Source organism: Musca autumnalis, unplaced genomic scaffold (assembly GCF_047663935.1).
Source record: "Musca autumnalis isolate F117 unplaced genomic scaffold, ASM4766393v1 scaffold_2, whole genome shotgun sequence".
Classification (NCBI taxonomy): domain Eukaryota; kingdom Metazoa; phylum Arthropoda; class Insecta; order Diptera; family Muscidae; genus Musca; species Musca autumnalis.
The window spans coordinates 136,666,541-136,684,698 of NW_027411755.1; the positions used below are offsets into that span (position 1 = coordinate 136,666,541).

General features: G+C 32.1%; 1 protein-coding gene across 4 annotated transcripts; it reads right to left on the bottom strand.

Moving 5' to 3' along the window:
* Positions 1–1,037: 1,037 nt before the first annotated feature.
* On the bottom strand, positions 1,038–16,083 carry salm (spalt major). Of its 4 annotated transcripts, none has more exons than XR_012410467.1 (5): positions 14,770–16,083; positions 3,301–7,312; positions 2,928–3,064; positions 2,727–2,803; positions 1,038–1,890 (listed from the first exon to the last, which is right to left on the bottom strand). XR_012410467.1 is itself a non-coding variant. In XM_073969426.1 (5 exons), the coding sequence occupies exons 1-5, from the start codon at positions 14,918–14,920 to the stop codon at positions 1,887–1,889; spliced, it is 4,374 nt and encodes a 1,457-aa protein (XP_073825527.1). In that variant the 5' UTR covers positions 14,921–16,083; the 3' UTR covers positions 1,038–1,886. The 4 variants fall into 4 exon arrangements, 2 of the variants coding, with proteins under 2 accessions (XP_073825527.1, XP_073825526.1); XR_012410466.1 differs by having other exon boundaries at positions 2,723–2,803; XM_073969426.1 differs by having other exon boundaries at positions 3,308–7,312.
* Between the last annotated feature and the right edge of the window lie 2,075 nt (positions 16,084–18,158).

Here is an 18,158-nt window from a genome sequence, read left to right on the forward strand (position 1 = left end):
AATATATAAATTATTATTTAATTTGTTATTGATATTTTAGTTTATAACTTAATACATTAAATTGTACACTTAGTTGTTTAAAAAATAATCTAAACGTAAACTGTTTGTTTTGTTATTTTATATAATAATATGTTTGTTTTAATATTGTTTAGAATTATAATTAATGTTATTTATATTGGTGACTAATTACAATTAAGTAAGGGAAGTGGGTGTTTTATACTTAAACTAAATGATATAGTATTTATTACATGAACAACAAAAAATGAAATTAAAAAAATAAAAATTTCAATTTGTCATTAAATGTTTTTTATGTACAAAATGCCATTAATTTTAGTTCATTTGTTTTTTAGGAAAAAATGTTTTCAAAAACAATAAAAAGTATGAAATAGTATCACAATTTTTTTTTTATAATTTTTTTATTAATTAATTAATGATTTTTTTGAAATTTTAAAAGAAAAATAATTGCAATAATTTATTTACAAAAATAAAAGGAAAGGAAATTATTTTTTAATTTTTGTTTTTGTGTTTTTTTCTTTTGATATTTTTCAATTTTTTTCTTTGCATTTTTTGTTTTTGTATTGCACAATAACTATTGTTGTAAGTGTTAAATATTTTACATTGTTATTAGGTTTGGTTTTAAATTCGAATTTTTGATTTTACTTTATTGTGTTATTTTTTGTTGTTGCTGGTCTTTTTTCCTACTTAGCTGGAATTGTTTTTGTAAAATTTCTTAGTAGATTTTTTTATGAAACGAAATCAGTCTCTTTTTTTGTTGTTTTCTTTATGTTTGTTTGCTTTAGTTTTAATAGCATTTTTCCATTAAATATTCTTCTTTCTCTTTGAAGTTAAACGAAAAAATAAATTAATGGAAATAATATTAAAACTTATTGATCTTCCTAAAAACAATATTATTATTTATTGTTGTAGTTTTTTGTATCTAAATAACAATTCTTTGGATTTGTTTCAATATTAAAAAGAAAATTAGTTGGTTTTTATGTCTTTTTGGTAATTGTTTATAGCCATAAATAAATTAATTATTTTTGTTTTTTTTGCCCAGGCCCGAAAGATGTTTGTTTATTACAAATTACCCTTGTGCCTACCTTCGGCCCTGTGTTTGTTTCACCACAAATAATTGCGCTTTAATTTCTGGGGATTTAATATTAGTTTCAATTGCTATTTCATCATTTTGACGTCTTTTTATGGTTCATCACTCCATCCATATGCTTAAATTAAAAGCGTATAGCGCTCTGTTTTGTGTGAAACAACAAAAACAAAAAGTCAAGCCGCCAACCAATTCATTCAACCCACTGAAGCAACATCAACAACAACAAGCTATCATACTCATGGGTGTTTTTGGTTGGGGGCCTGAAGCTCCCCTTTTTGCCAATGCCTGTATATGTGTCACCAGTATGGTACTGTGTGTGTTGCCTCAATGGGTTTCGTTTGTTTTTGTGTCTATGTATGAGTGAGATCATTGCTATGCGAGTTTTGTGATTTAAATGTTATGAGACTTGTCACGAAAGAGGAATGAAGAGCTTCTCTGATTTGTAGCAGAGCATGGAGTTCAATAAGAAACCCATACTCCCCATGCCGATCCTTCTCTCTTTTCCTGACAGTTTTTCCAACTTAAATTTATAACAAAAAGTTTGCATTGTTTTTGTTGTCATATCTTTGGGATTTCGTTTTGAAAACCACGTCGATTTTGTTAAAAGTTTTACTTTTTTGTTTGGATAAAATAGCTCTACAACTTATCTAACCCTGAAATCCGGGATATTATTGTGTGATATACTCTGATTCTGGCCTATGTGATAAACGCCAGAAACGGGGAGCCACAAATGCATTGAGTGTGATGACTTAGTATGGACCTCAGTCTTCTTTGGCGCCACTCATCTAAAAAGAAACAAAAAAGGTAAAGAGAAAATTAGTTACAAAATTCGTTTAAAGGAGAGACATAATGAGGATAGTGAAGATAGGGGGAGATAATGAAATGCAAAGGAGTAGATGGAATGCTAGAACTTCAAGATCCAAAAAGCTTTTTAAATATTCCAGAGAGAAAGAGCAAATACATGTGATATTTTATCACAAAGAAGCGCTGTTTTTCGTCAGCAAGTAGATGAGCTAGACAGAAAGGCCTTTGGGAGAATTGTTCCTTAGATTGTCCTCTTCAACTTAACTACGCTATGATAAAGTTTTATACTAAAAAGGTATAGTTTTTACGTTTGTGGTACTAAAAAGAGTTTTATGACTGAAGAGTCCAAGATATGAGTTAGACAGACGTCTTCAGGAGAGGCAAGCTACATAGGTAGTTTGGGTCTTTGGAAAACGTGTTCCTCAGAAGATCCTCTTCTTTTTACTTCCTTACATGAAATGTGTGCAATAGACTATATCTAAAATCTCGCCTTTACCCGCCAGCTTCTCTAGCAATTCAAAATTGTCTCTATTTCATTTCACCTTCTCCACACGCTTCCCACAATTGAAAATCAAATAGAAAAATATTTAAAATAAGCTTAGTTTGACAACTACACAAAAACTACTGCTCTTTTTAACATTGAACGAACGTGTCTATCTCATTCATGTTCATTCGTGACAAGAATAATGACTTTATAATGATTAGAAATTCTCCCTTCGTACAAACTCCCTCCCAATAGAAAGTGGAGAAAATAATGAAATAAAAATGAAATGAAAATCAGTATAATTATTATTGTTGTTTTGGAACACTTACATACTTGACTGCTCGGTTCCGGAAGGTTTCTTGTTCCATATCACGAATTTTATGGGTTAACATGTGTTGCTTAAGATTACCCTGGAAAGATAAAAACAAAAAGGAAACACAGAATTAGTGATTTTGTCAAAAAAAATAAGCAATGTATCTTTGAAAAGATTCTAAGGAAATGTTTGTTTCGCATTTTTGTTTCGGTGACACTTACCTTTGTTGTAAAACCACGATCGCATATTGTACATTTGAATGGTCTCTCTTTTGTATGACTTCTATAGTGAATCTCCAAAGCCGAATGGCAGGGGAATGTTTTGAAACAAATGCCGCAGGTAGTGCTGCCTCTGACTCCTAGAAAAACAAAACAAGAAAAATATAACAAAAAATTAGTTAAAAACTCCAAACCATTTTAAAACTAGAAAGCGTTTTTTAAAGCATAATAAGTAAGCCATGCAGCCAGCACCGATGCAATGTTAGCAAGCTGGAGGGATAACAACTGGAGCTTTTTATTATTTTTTTGTGATTCTCAACAAAAGGAATTTGAAAAAACTTAAAATTTATATTGGAATAAAAATTGTTTCACTCACAACTCACCCGATAGAGCTAAAGGATTGAATGGTGCCGCCGGCATCACTGACTGTGCTATCGTATTCATTGCTGTGCACATATTTTGCGTGGAAGCCGGTGGAAACAGCGGGAGATTTGGAAACATGCCAAATGGTGGTCGGGGTCCAACCAAAGGATTTGGTGGCGGTGGTGGGCCCTGTGCCATTTGACCATGCGGCGAGGGCGCCGAAGAGGAGGAGGCGGCCGATGTATTGGGCGATAAGGCTGATTGTTGTTGTTGTTGCTGCTGGTGCTGTTGTTGCTGCTGCTGCTGATGATGATGTTGCGCTTGTGCCGCCACCTCACGACGCAATTGTTCCTGATGCATTGCCACAACGGCATTGTGTTGCATTTGTTGATGATGTTGGGCTGCAGCTAGGGCAGCTTGTTGTTGCATTAAATGCTGATGTTGTTGCTGCAAGTGATGATGTAAACCTGGTGGCAAACAGTCTACGGGGCTAGCGCCTGTAGGTGGTACGCCGGGGCTAATTTGTGACATTTTTGGCGATTTACTCAAAGGAGATGGTGATCGTTTTATCGAAGATACCGACAAAGGTTGGGGTGAACGTGCCGTATTCACCGCAGAGCTGCTAGCGGAGTTTGGGGCAGCCCTTGGTGTCAAATCCAAGGCACCATGAGAAGTTTCCGATGCCGAGCGATCGGGCGAATTAGAGCGTTTAACATTTACAGGTTTATTCAAAGCCACCGGACTATTGGGTGCCGAATTCACCGAATTTCCATTGGATGTGGCCGATTGTGGTCGAGAGCCAGCATTTGCCAACCCCGCGGGATCAATCCTCAACTTTTGTTCAAACAACAAAGTTTTGAAATCATCTGTAGACTTTGGTCTATCTGCCGACTCCATATCATTGGAGTTGGACATATGTTCCGAAGACATGTCATCATCATAATCTTCTCCACAATCCATTTGATCTTCCATATCACCCTGGGATGATTCCGAGCCTATTGTACCGTTGTGAGGACCACCCATATGTGGCATTCCTGGACCGCCAGGCATACCAAAATGAAAAGCTGCAGCAGCGAATGGATTCATAAAAGCTCCTGGCATCATGGTGGGTGGTGGATCTCTTATTTCAGCAGCCTGTATTTGTTCCGGTGTCAAATCGGTGGGTTCTCCCGTATGCAGACGTATGTGTTGCTGCAACACCAAGGCATTGGAGTATTTCTTGTGGCAAACAGGACATTGATGGAAATTACGCATTGGTGGGCGGATTTTATGAACAGCCATGTGGGTCTTTAGGTTACCCTTTGTTGTGAAGGCTCTTCCGCAAATGCGACACTTAAATGGTCTCTCTCCCGTGTGGGTGCGGTAGTGCATTTGCAAAGCACTTTTGCACGACAAAACACGATCACACACAACACACTGATTTGGATCGGTAATCTTCTTGTTCTTCATCAATTCCTTCAACTTCATGGTTTCCGAGGAGTTTGAAATTTCTATGAAATTCTCCCATGAATTGTCATTACTGTGGGGCCGAGGCAAAAGAGCCATGTCATATGGTTTCAGGGGATTGCAGAAAGGAGCACGTTGTAAATGGGCCGGTGAACGTATCGGCGAATGTCTGTCTTCAGTCTTGGTAAAGTTAAGCGGGAAACGTTCGGCAAAGAAATCCTCACGATGATGCATCATTGATGGTGGCAATTGTCCAGGAGTGGGCAAATGATCAAGACTATGTTGGGATCCCGGTGAAGGTTGCGAATATATAACAGCTGGTGGTTGGACTGGTTGCACCACTGGTGGTAAATGTTGTATGGGCTTGATTGTGGCTGGTGGCGGTGATGGTGAGGCATTAGGTACTTGGGATCGGGGGGCAATAGAAGGTGATTGTGATGAGGCAGTTAAATGTTGTTCCTCACGTTCAACCTCCACTTCTTCGGGCTTTTCTTCTTTGATTTTCATGCCCGTTGGTGTTGGTGGTGACATTGGTTTAGGAGACTCTGTTGGGGGTGACTCCACAGGCCTGCTTTCATTGACCGCCACTTCTTCTTCATTCATTTCTTCAGGTAATTCGGATTTAATTTGTGCGGGAGGTTCGGGAGAATTGGGCTGAGAAGTTTTACTCAAATCTGTGGGTGTATCTTGTTGGGATTTATTCAATACAGCCTGGGCAGCTTGTTGGGCTTGGGCTGCTGCTTCTCCCAAGTTGCTGGGAACTTGAGGAAAGAAAGGATTGGGAAAATTAGCCGTTGAACTTTGGAGCGATTTCAGCAGATCCAAGGGTGGCCGATATAACCCTGACAAGCCTGGGAAAGGATTTGAGGGACTGGGAAAATTCAATGCAGGCATTTGTGCTGGAGCCGTTGCTGTGCCAGCTGGTGGTGCTGAGGGCATTTGTTGGGGCATTGCTGAGGGCGAATGTGATGGAGAACTTTCGGGTGACATTTGATCCAGTAGAGGAGGATGGAATTTATCCAAATGTTCCGGTATGGGAGTGGCATTCATTGGAACATGGGGAAATTTGTGGGCATGACGCTGAAAGTGTACCTTCAAATTGCCTTTGGTGGTAAAACGACTGCCACAGACATTGCACTTAAATGGCCTTTCACCTGTATGAGATCTAATGTGTATTTGCAGGGCGGAGTCGGAACCAAACACCTTGCCACAGTAACGGCATCTGTGTTTGAAGAATGGCTCATTCCCGGCCTTGCCATTATTTTCTTTGAAAGCAAATTCATCGGCCATATTATTGGCCAAAATACCCTGAGATGCTGAGTCCAATACTTCTTGGGCCCGTTTTTGTAAGAGATCCAAAGAATTTGGTTCGGGCAGATCATCGTGATGGGTAATAATGGATGATGCCAAGTCAGAACCAAAAGGCAAAGGACGATTTTCCATTTCTTTTAGTTTGTCCAAGGCATAATCGGAGCTTTTATTGTGGCTGGATTCAACACTCATGCGTCGCTGTGTGGTATCGGGTTCTCCTTCATTATCACGTTTACGTTTCAGCGATTCCAATGGTACACCAGCATTGATGAGATGTTGTCTAGCCTTATCCTCTGCCATGCGGGCTTCAGCTTTTTGCCTCAATTCCATTTGGGCAATGCGTTCTTCTTCTTCATATGTATCTTCTTCGCCATTTTCACCTTCTTCCTCCTCCTCGTCTTCGGCTTCAGTTTGATTTTTTGTTTGATTCATTGCCAACTGAGATTGTAATTGTTGGATCAATTGAATTTGAAAGAGTTGTTGTTGTTGCAAATTAAAGAGAGTCTGTTGCAGGAAGGCCAATTGTTTCATGGCAGCCTCATTGTCCTGACCCGAAGCACTATTTGCAATGGTTTTGGCTGCGGCTTGGGCAATTGCCAATTGCATATTTTTAATAGCCTCTATGTTGACAGGTGTGGTGGGAAATTGACTGTTGGCCATTAGAGAACTACTTGGTAGTGATGGGGTGGTCGGTACACTATCCATTTCAGATTCTTGGGTCTTTAGTGATGATAATTTTTCCCCTTGTGTTTCGGCGTTTTCTTCAAAATCCATTGATTTTTGAAGATCTTGGCCTGGGTGCTGCTGTTGTGTTGAGGTGTTATCGGCCTCCGACATTTCCTCATCATTTTCGGCAATTGATGTCTTGCTGAGACACATGTTTTCTTTATCTTCTGAATTGTGGGATTCGTCGTGGTGGACTTCTTCTGCGGCGTTGTTTGTCTCTTGATTTTCTGTGGTCGATTCTTGGGCCTTATTTGTGGGCTCTTGAGATTCATTGAGGTCTGGTGGTGTGGGTGAGGGAAACTCTTGTTCCTTGGGATATGTTTTTTGTGGTGTAGATGGATTTTCTTCTTGTGTCATCTCACCGAGTGTGTTGTGGCTTTGGAGTGATGAACTGGTGGCGGCAACAGGTGTTGCATCACCGCAATTATCATTGCTGGGACTTACGGTTCTATCACAGGAATGACGACTGTCCTCTTCAGTGGCTGTGGCCGCAGCCAAGGGTGAACAGGAACCATTTTGTTCATGATCCTCGCTGGGTGAATCTGAAAATAGTTTTAAAATAGGGGGTAAATATTAGTAGGGGATTTCGTACGAGTATATTTTGCTAAAAACTATGTGGGATAATTAATGGGAAATTTTTAATTATTTTTTACTATATTTTTTTTAATAATAAGAAAGACGGTTTTTTTATTTTGCTTGAAGTGTTCTGTATTTTGTTTCTAAGCCATTTTTACACCTGTATCAATTGTTTTGGCATTTGTGGCGTAAAGCAAGTGTTTTAACATTCCTAAAACAAGCAACCTGCTGCTGTTGCTACTCAGCCTCGCTAGCTAGCTATGCATCCAGCAACCTGCTTTCTTCATCTTTGGTTAGTTTGCCATGCTTTTGCCTATAATCTTATAAAAACAATCTACTACTCTCTCGCCTAGTTTTTGTTTATTTCTTTTTTTCGTTTGGTTTTTGGTGGCAAACTGGCTGACTAGTTGCTTGCTTGGTTAGTTGGCTAAACTAGCTGGCTGCTGTTTCTATTTCTATGGCCTTCTCTTCTTTGCTGTTACTGCTAGTCAATATGACTTAATCGCGAGCATGTCGCTTTGTGGCGGCTCTGTTTTCAATTTGTGTCTTCGCCTAGTTTTGCCGGGTGGTGGTGATATGCAACACCAAACTCTTCCGTGCCACCAGGCCATATGTGTTGCCATGTGTTGTATATCTTGCATTGTTGTCATCATCATCATCTGGTGTTGTATCCCTGAATGCTAACTTACCAGCCAGCAGTTTAGTTACAATTGTTGTTGCTTTATTTTTATAAATATTATTTTTTTTTTGTTTTTGCATTGACGCTCAATGCAACAATTAGTTAAGTTTTTAGTTTCGACTATGGTGATATGGTTTTGTAAGTTAATCAAGACCAAAAAAATAGTTTTTCGTGGGCAAAATATCAAAGGTCCATGCCGAAAATATAAGTTTTAAATTTTTTAAAATGCATATTTGGTTTGAAACAAAAATTAAGACCTTTAAAAACTGAAGTTCAACTTAACTAGATTTGCCATGCTGACCCTTGAATATAAAATACCCATTGCATGTTCAAAATCGAAATGATTTAAGGTGTTTTAAACTGAAATCGTCTGCTTTACTTGTATTCACAAAATTTTACATGACCACACCATGTAATTGATTTCCAATTTAATGTCTTTGACGTTTCCTTGTCATTATGAAATTCTTCTTTCAGCAACATTGTAACTACTTTCTGTTGAAAAGTTTTATTTTTTATTAAATAATTCAAAAGCCTGCAAACGACCTTTTGAGTTCAAACACAAGAAACCCAAGTACTTGATATTCATTATACTTATTTTTTCCGAGTCCAATTAAAAATTGAATATCTATGGAATTGTATGCGGAAGAAAGACATTTTGGTGGGTTCTGAAAATGAATATTCAAAAACACAGAAACAAGTGCAACAATGTTGTCGAGCGCAGTAATAAATTAATTGTATGAAATGTAAGCTATTCAATTGAATAATAATAAAAATATAATTAAACTGGTAATCGAAATCGATACAAGGCGTCGATTGTTAAATAAAAAAAAAACTAAATGGCATAAAGAATTAAAGTGAATATCAATTTTTTTTTTTTTAATTTTTGTGAAATCAGATTTTTTAGTTATAATAAATTGAAATATTAAAAAAAAAAAATAAATTTATTAAAAAATAATGAAAATTAATTTTTTTATGATTAAATTATTTTCACAAATGTATTTTTAATGTTTTTTATTATTTAATTTTTTTTATTTATTTTCTTTCAGTATTATTGTCGACAATGATGATAATTATCGAATTTTTCTTAAAATATATACATATTTAAATATTCGAAATTAAACTTTTTTGAAAACAATTTAAAGAAAGAGAAAGATGATAAAATTATTTCCAGAAATGTATTTAATTTTTTTTTTTTGTTTTGAAGATTTTTTATTATTATTTTTATTTATTTTCATTGAAAATTCTAGTTCATTATCATCTTTGCTTGTTCTTGCTTTTTCTTTACTTAAAAATATATTTCATTTTTTTAAGTCCAACCGGTTCTGTTGTTTATGATGACACCTAAATTGTCATTTACTTTCAATCTCATAATTTAAATATAATTTTGCAAATATTGATCTTTAATTTTATTTATAAGACTGGCGGCTTCTTTGGTGGCAGATAAGTTTTTTTGTTTCGATCCCAAATGATGATTGAAATATGATAAAAACAAATGACAACCAAATACAGTTCTTAATTATAATAACAATTAATTATGAAGTCGAGTGAAATAAAAATAAGCGTGTGGATTTTTTTCATTGATAAAAAAAGGTATTTCGTTAGAATTTAATATATTTTAAAGGGCTAACTTATTAAAGAAATTTCAAATTTCTATATAGAGATTTTTTTTATTTTTTATGATTTTTTAGAAATGTTATATAATAAAAATCAAGTTATATAATGTTGACAAAGTTCCCTTTTTTTTTTGGAAACATTTTGTTTTCAATGGATTTTTTTTTTATTTTAATAAAATAAGTATTAAACGAAGAAGATATTTTGAATTTATAAAGGTAGATACGTATATTATTTTATATACATATATTATTTTTAAAGAATATTGTTTAGAAATCGTTTATAAAGCCCACCTATAAAAATAAAATTGGCTTTTGACTACTTCAAAAATATTAAACATTCAAATTTGCTTAAAAATATTTTTTTCCACAAAGGGAACACTTTTATGCATATAATTGTTATTGTTTTTAACTTCTGGTGTTGCTATTGAATTTAAATAACTTAAAAAGGGGTTTAAAAAATCTTCCTTCTACGTTAGGTAATAAAATAACATTTTTTAAATCTTGAAAACCTTGAGATTCCCCACTCACTTTATTAGACTATTTCATTTTTTTAATTAAAAATATTATTACTCATAAAATAAGCAATAACAAAACATTTAACATTTAATCATAACCAATTTATTATTTAATTAAATTTCTTGTTTCTTCCATATACAAACTGTATAATCTATTTTTTATGACATTAATATACATATTTCCTATGACAACAACAAAAGTAATAACTCATTGCTTTTAGCATATTTTTTAATACAAAATATAATAAGTTTGCCTGACATATATGGCGGTTTTTATGTTTCCAGCGGAAGAGTGTTAGATTAAGCAATTTTGGAATCAAACATAAAAAATCTAACAGGAAATACATATATAACAAAATATAGGAAATATGATTAAATTGTAGAGGTTTCAAATAAAAAAATTAGTAGGCAGAAATTCTTTGAAAATATACAAAAATTAAGAAATTAATCTCCCATAATTAAAAAAAATTGAAAAATTTGTTTCCTAAAAATTGTGATATTATAAAACAACCATCGTTACAGCCTCAAAATATAATCATCTCCCAACTATTTCAATAGTTATAAAAGTTTGTCTCCAAATCTTTTGACTGTTGTTTATTGCCAACCAATTTCATTTCATACTGCATACGTCTCGTCTCATAATTTACCTCAATCTTAAGCGTTAGCGTCATTATCATTGCCATCATAAATATCTGTGCCGCCAACTCACAGAAAAAAGTCACCAAAACTCAACGGAAGCTCTTTTGAAATTCAATTAAATATTAAAAAATTCAAGAAAATATGAAAAATTTCCTCTCTATATCTCAGCTGGCAAGCGACCCAAAGAAGAAGGGGGGATTAAATTAAAATATATATTTCATAAATTGTTTTCTCTGTTGAACCAAAAAAAAACAAAAAATACAAATATTGAAATCATTTCGTTGAATAAATTGTGACTGCCGCCACCTCCGCCCCCCATGGTGTGTCTTGTGTGTGGAGTATTTTTTGGTTGATAAATCATGTTTTCAAATTATATATAGATTCATATTTAACACAAAAAATAACATATAACTACAAACGTATGTTTGTGTTAATTTTTTGTTTTGTTTTTAGTCAACCACATTTTGACAAATGAGTTCAGTTTTAATTTCAGTTTATATATTTAACCTCACCAATGATTTTGGAGGAGAATGAATGGGTGGTATGTTAAGTTTGTCAAAGGGTTTGTAACACCTAGAAATGGTCACAACCTTTTGAAATTTAGTTTAGAACATTTCATTGTTTGTTTTTAGTATGCCTTGTTTCAAAAATAACCTCATAAACAAAATCATTAAACCCCGCAACAAATCAGGAAATTAATCTATTCATAAAGTATTAAAAATTTGTTTTAAAGAACTTGATTTCTTTTTTGGCTAATTGCCATTAATAATAATTTTGTTAATAAAAAATAAACAATCAATAAATATAAACATTATAATTTTTAATTAAGTCAAGCAAAAATTTGCCATTGGCTAATAAGCAAAATGGTATAAGTTGTAAAATTTATTAAAAACATATAAAGCTATAAGCAAAACAGTATAAATTGTACAATTTATTAAAAACATATAGAGCTAGTCAGTATATGAAAGTTAATCAGTTATCTTGAACAAAATTATTGATTTCTTGCTCTTCTAGTTTGTAAAGCTTCCATGTAAGCGTAGATCGTGAAAATGACTTTCGTGTTTTTGTTTAAAAATAAAATGAAATTTTCTACTTAACAAATGTTAGTCATTCCGTGAAATGTGATAAATATGTTAATAAATATGATAAGCAATATTAGTTGATATTTAAATATTCATAATGATGATGGCTGTTAGAATTAACCTTTGCATAACAAAACATGAGAAAAATAGTGACTAGGGACCCGTAAACAAAATAAATTAATATTAAATAATAAAATTGGAATCAATGAACCAAATTTTGACTACAATGGAAATGGTCTGAATTATGTTGAAGATGCCCAAGAATCGGCAAAGTAATAATTTTAAGTTTGCCAGATATTTAACAAGAAATATGTTTGAATTCATTTTTTTCAATTTAAATTATCTACAAAATGTCTTCATACTTTTTTGGAACAACATCTTTAATACTTAGTGAGATATAAGCATTAAGAAAGGTGTCGTAAGATCTCTTGAATTCGAATGCATTTATAGACAATAACGATATTAAAAAAATCCAATTTTTTAATACATATAACTGGGAAATTGGAATGCCCTGTGTTATAGGGTTAACTACAAATTATTATTTTGCAAACAAAAAAATCAATTAAGTCTCTTTCTCTCTAACTCCTCTTTCCTAGATTTTTCTTTTTATACAATTTTCGCCGTCTAAAAAAAATTAACATCTCCAAAAATTTATTGTTTTTATTTATCTATCTACCATACCTGTTTTAATATATTGAAATTTTATGTTTTTTTGTCTATGATGTTTGTCATGATAATATTTATGATTTTTATAAGGCAATCAACCTTAACAGCAAAAATAGCTACAAAAGAAACCGAACAAAATATAGTTTATGACTTTTCATTAAATCAAAATGGTAACAAAAACAACAACAATAAAGCCCTATTAAATTTTGACCAAGATAATAAATTAAAAAACAATTCAAAATTAGTTTTAGGTGCTGGTGGATATGTTTAATTAGTGGTTGGAGTTTTCGTTGGAGTTATTATTGTTGTTGTATGTAAACTAGTTTTCTAGACTAATAATAGTATCTCCATATATGATATATTTTTTCAATCTTTGGCTTTTAAATTATTTATTGGAGTTGAGTTTGATGATGGGGCAAGACATTTGATAGTTAACACAGGTTTTGCAGAAAAAAATGCAAAAATGATCTCCCCTAGAATTTGGAAATATACATAATAAAATCTTCTAAAATTCCCCACAATGTATTATGATAATAAACATAAAGTAGCTTGAATTTAATCTAATAAAATTTGTTTTAAAATATCCACCTGCATCCGAGTAAATGTTAATGATTTAAAGATGGGCAAATAGACATAAAGTCTCAATTTTATAAACGATCAAAGATAGATTGGTTTTAATCTAATAAAATGTTGTTCTACAATATCTACATTTATCCAAGTAACTGTTAACGATCTAAAGACGGGCATCATTCCGGATTTGTTGTGATAAGATGTCTAAAATCCTCCATTGAGCAAAATTCCTATTGCAATGATTGTAATCTACAGAACAAAATCTAATTTTTTTGCACATAATAAGATACATAATCCACTTCTCCATAAATTGGAAAGTATAAACCATCCAAAATTTATTGGTTTCCACTCATACCCCCATTATTATAAGTCTTCTTTTGTTATAGTTTGGATTTATCGAACAGATTTATAGCGTTCGGGTTAACTTAAAGTTAAAAGTGATGATTGAATTTCAAGGAGAAACTTCAATGTGAAAATTATATTTTTAATGCCTCCAAATTAGTTTATTTTGCATTTTCAAATCCAACAGATAGTAAAAGAACACATGTAATAATTGCCCATAGCCAAGTAACTTTAACCGGTCTAAAGGAACATCATATTCGGAATACATCATATGTATTTAAATAAGGCTTAATAAGCGTTTATAGGCTCTATAACATCAATAATATAAACGATCAAAGATGGCTTGGTTGATATATAGGAAAAAAAAGATATTCTACAGTTTTTTACACATCAAAAAAGACAGATTCGTCCACTTCTAGACGCTATAATTTAAAAATTATAAACGATCAAAAAATTATTGGTTATCTACACTTATCCCAGTTACTTAACGATCTAAAGAAACACAATATTCGAAATACATCATATTGAATGAGTCTTATTACCCGCTTTAAAGGTTTTAATATTAAAAACATAAACGATCAAAGATGGCACGGTTGTAAAGGATTAAATTACATATTTAAAAGATTCCACTGTATAATTAGCTCCAAAATTATCACATAATCCAAGTAACTGTATATTTGCTATAACATCAAATATTTTATACATATGTACCTATATTGTTTGGTTGTAAATAATATATCCAAAATATGATTTACAACATAATTAGCTCCAAAATTATCACATTATCCAAGTAACTGTTAATGACCTAATGTGGCATAATATGCGGGATACGTTATAATGTAAAATGAATCTAAAATATTTATATTTTTTTATTTTATAATTTTTATTATTTATTTATATTTTTGAAATGTTATATATAAATAAATAATCTATTTTTTTAGAAAAATTTCCAAATCTTTCTTTTCTATAGAATACATTTACTAACAATTTCTAATAAATTATTATTATTCTTTTGGCAAAAACTAAAATTTATGTCTGCCCACAAACAATATTTTCTTATTAAAAAATATTGACTCAAAATTTTATATGTATAAAAACGGCATTTTCTAATTAATATTCAAATTTCAGATACATAACACTTCTGAAAATGTTATACCAACTTATTATATATGTATATTTTTCGTTGAGAAAATTTTGGAATAGATATTGGAAAAATCCAAATTTTTCCAAGGATTTTCAAATATGATTTAATTTCACTGAACTTTTTTTTTTTGAATTTGTTATTTAATTTTAAAAATGTTCAAATTCTTTACTCACCTTTTTCAGCACTTTTAGCACGATCTTTTAATTGTTTAACAATTCCATATTTAACCGTGCCAAATTGTATCATTTTATTAATGGTTTCTTGATGGCTTTCTTTAAAATCACTTCTCATTTCACACAAAACCGTTGAGAAAATATTTTTCATTTAGACAAAGAATTTGGGGGAAAAACGAAACGATTTGACCGATAGAATATTCCTCAAAATATTTAATTTTAATAAAGCGCAGACAATATAACACAGGACGGGAAATGCGTCGTTGTTGTTTTTACAAAAGATATAAAAATCATAAAGTTTTTTTTAATTGTTATTAAAGTCCACGGTAGGGCATATTTTGTTAAAAATTATTATTAATTTTTTCTTATATATTTTTATTATTTAAAAAAGTTGTTTTATTTTTAAGAAACCATAAAACTGATTTATTTGAAGTTTACACTTTGAAAGAATTAAATTCTTTAGTTTTATTTTAAAAACACATTTGTTTATTAAATTTATAATAATATCCTTTTCAATAGCAATGTTCCATTCCAATATAAACTAATGATGATGTGTTGTATTGGCTGTTGTTGTTCTTGTTCTATTGCCTTGTCCAATTGAATTACTTAGACTTTTGTAGTTTTTGAATATTGTTGTTCATGGTTGCAATGCTGGCTTGTGATTGGCTTGTCGTTCTTAGTTATTTATTCATTATTATGAAATTTTTTTCTTGTTGCTGCTATGTTTCATAATTCCAACTTTGTTGATGTGCTGCCAATCTAACTCAATGTTTTTCTTTCACTCATACTCTCATTTCGTTTTTAGTTTGTTTTCTTTTAGTTTGACATTTCGAATTTTTTGTCTCTCTTATTTTTACCGGCGGCTTTTCAGGTTTTAAATTCCGTTAAAAGATTGTGATAATTTTTTAAATTATATTTTTTTGTTTGTAAATTTGTATTTGATTGTGCTGCTGCTAAACATTTCACTTTTATAAATATTTTTTTTATTTTGTAAATTGTTATAAGTTTGGTCTTCTTATTATTACGTTCTTTCTTCTTTGAAAACACTACGTTAATATTTTGCTTTGTATTTACTTTGTTTTATTTTTTTCGATTTCTGAAAATGTTATCTCTTATGTGTGTTTTTCACGTCTCTTTTGCTTGTGTGATACGTTCAGCACGCGCGTCAAACTTACACTGACTTCACAAATAATAACAGCCCAACCAAAAAGTCACTCAAACAATTCGTAATATTTTTGTTGCTTGTGTGCAGCAGCAGCACAACCAGACCACCAGCGCCACCACCTTAAATGCGTACTCATACTCAGCACACTCACTCATACAGCCATACACATTTCACTATCAAGCAGTCCACCAGCCAGCCAGCAGCAGCAAAAACATGTTATCATTTCAAATATGAAACATATATCAACATTAATTTTTATGTGCCTTCTCTTTTTTTCTTTTTTCCTTCAACCCAACACACACAACAAACGGCGGGGCCCTCACTCACTGACACAACAAACACACAGAGCACAACGGCAGCAACAACAACAACCACAATGTATAATGTTATGAAAACTCAAAACATCATAATTTTATTAATATTTTGTATTGCCATCTCTTTCACGAGCACAGGCTGTAAGGCAATGCCAATGGTATAGTCTTTCCTTGTCTCACTAACTGCCGTAAGTTTAACTGTTAACTAGACTCACACCCTTTTTTGTAAATGGATGAATCGAAGAGATTCTCTCATTGTGCGGGGCTCTCATAATAACACAAGTGCAGCTCTTTTCATTCTCTGTTGTGGATTGTTGTTGATGGGTACTCACATAACGAGGAGAGTGAGAGCCTACATTTATTAATGATTTATCAATGAGCAAAGGTAGTTGCGGTATTCTTCCTCTCATGAGAGAATTTTGTTATTAAAAATGAGCTAAGGGAAATATTTTTTTTAGTTATTAATAGGTATATAAAATTATTTTTTTACGAATTAAATATTATAATTAAAATACAAATTAAGAATAAATATAATTAATTTATTATAGTAAAGCCAATGGGCCATTAAAAACATGTTTGTGCGTGGCTGTGTGGGAGTATATATTTTTCTGTTTATTCTCTCCCACAATAATTGATCATAATTCATTCATATTGTCGCTGTTGGCTTATTCGTTATGAAGTGAAATGTAAGCAAAAAAAAAAACAAAACACACAACAACAACATTACATTACTCTCCAACAGCAGCTACGCAACGCATACACTCTCCTCTATTGAGGTAAGCAACTGGTTTTATTTCTCTTTTACTCTTTTTATCCAAACAACCAGCCATTTTAACTCTGGCCTTCTCTGTCTTTCATATTTAATAATTTAAGGTTTTTTTATTCATATTATCGTTGTATGTATTATGTTGTTTTTGTTGGTATATTGTGTCTTGCTTGTCATAACCAAAGGCACCAATGTACAAGACATCAAGTCTTAGCGACAGCGGCAACAATAATAAAAAGTCTAACAACAACAACACAACCAGTGATGAGTATGACTGTAACTACAACAAAACAATAACAGCCAACCCCCTTCATTTTAGTTTTTATTCGATTGTGACTGTTTGCTTCAACGTCTTCTTTTTCTTCTGCTGCTGTTGCTGCTATCGCACATTAATATTTGATGAATACAAGGCGACGGCAATATGGTTGGTGGTGTTGACTCTCTACTACACTCTTTGTGGTTGTTGGTGTTATATTTTCATCATATTCTTTATTATGACTTGTATTTATCATAAAGTTGTTTTTTTTTTCGTTTTGGTGGGGTTTTTGTGGTTGTTGTTTTTTTGGTTGTGTTGTGTTTTCTTCTTAGAGCCAAAGGTAACCTCCCACTTTCTTAAATGATTTGTCGCTGCCATTATTTCGGTTACTGTTGTTGCTATTTTATTATTCTTTTTTTGGTTAAAGAAAGAAAGCGTCCTTTTTTTAGAAATTAAGGCTTTTCTTTAAAAATAAAGAAAATATATATTTTTTTAATTTTTTTGTCAAGGGAACCCTGAATCGGTAATGGTGTGGTGAATGTATTCCTTTTTTTTTTTTGAGAAGAACAAAATTTAATATTTAAAAATGTTAACACTATTTCATGCTTAAATTCTACTAATAAAACACTATGCATTTTATTATTTTAAAATTTGTGCCAGAAATGAAATGAACATCAAATTAATAAAAAAATCTGCCAAGTAGGAGGTGTCCTAAAAATATCCAAGAAAGCAAGGAATATACCTAATAGGGCTATCAAACCTTTCAAAATTAAAGAAAACCACAGCTAAATTTTTAAATTTAAGGATTTACTTTAAAAATAAAGAAATTATTTTTTTTAATTTTTACAAGGGAACCCTGAATCTGTAATGGAGTGGAGAATATATTTG

What these genes read in the sequence shown, in the direction of transcription:
- salm (XM_073969425.1), bottom strand. Translation starts at nt 14,920, where the DNA reads ATGAAAAATATTTTCTCAACGGTTTTGTGTGAAATGAGAAGTGATTTT. An exon ending in TGCTAAAAGTGCTGAAAAAG is followed by an intron (nt 7,313 to 14,769) that starts GTGAGTAAAGAA and finishes AACTATTTTCAG; the next exon opens with ATTCACCCAGCGAGGATCAT. An exon ending in CAATCCTTTAGCTCTATCGG is followed by an intron (nt 3,065 to 3,307) that starts GTGAGTTGTGAG and finishes TTGTTTTTCTAG; the next exon opens with GAGTCAGAGGCAGCACTACC.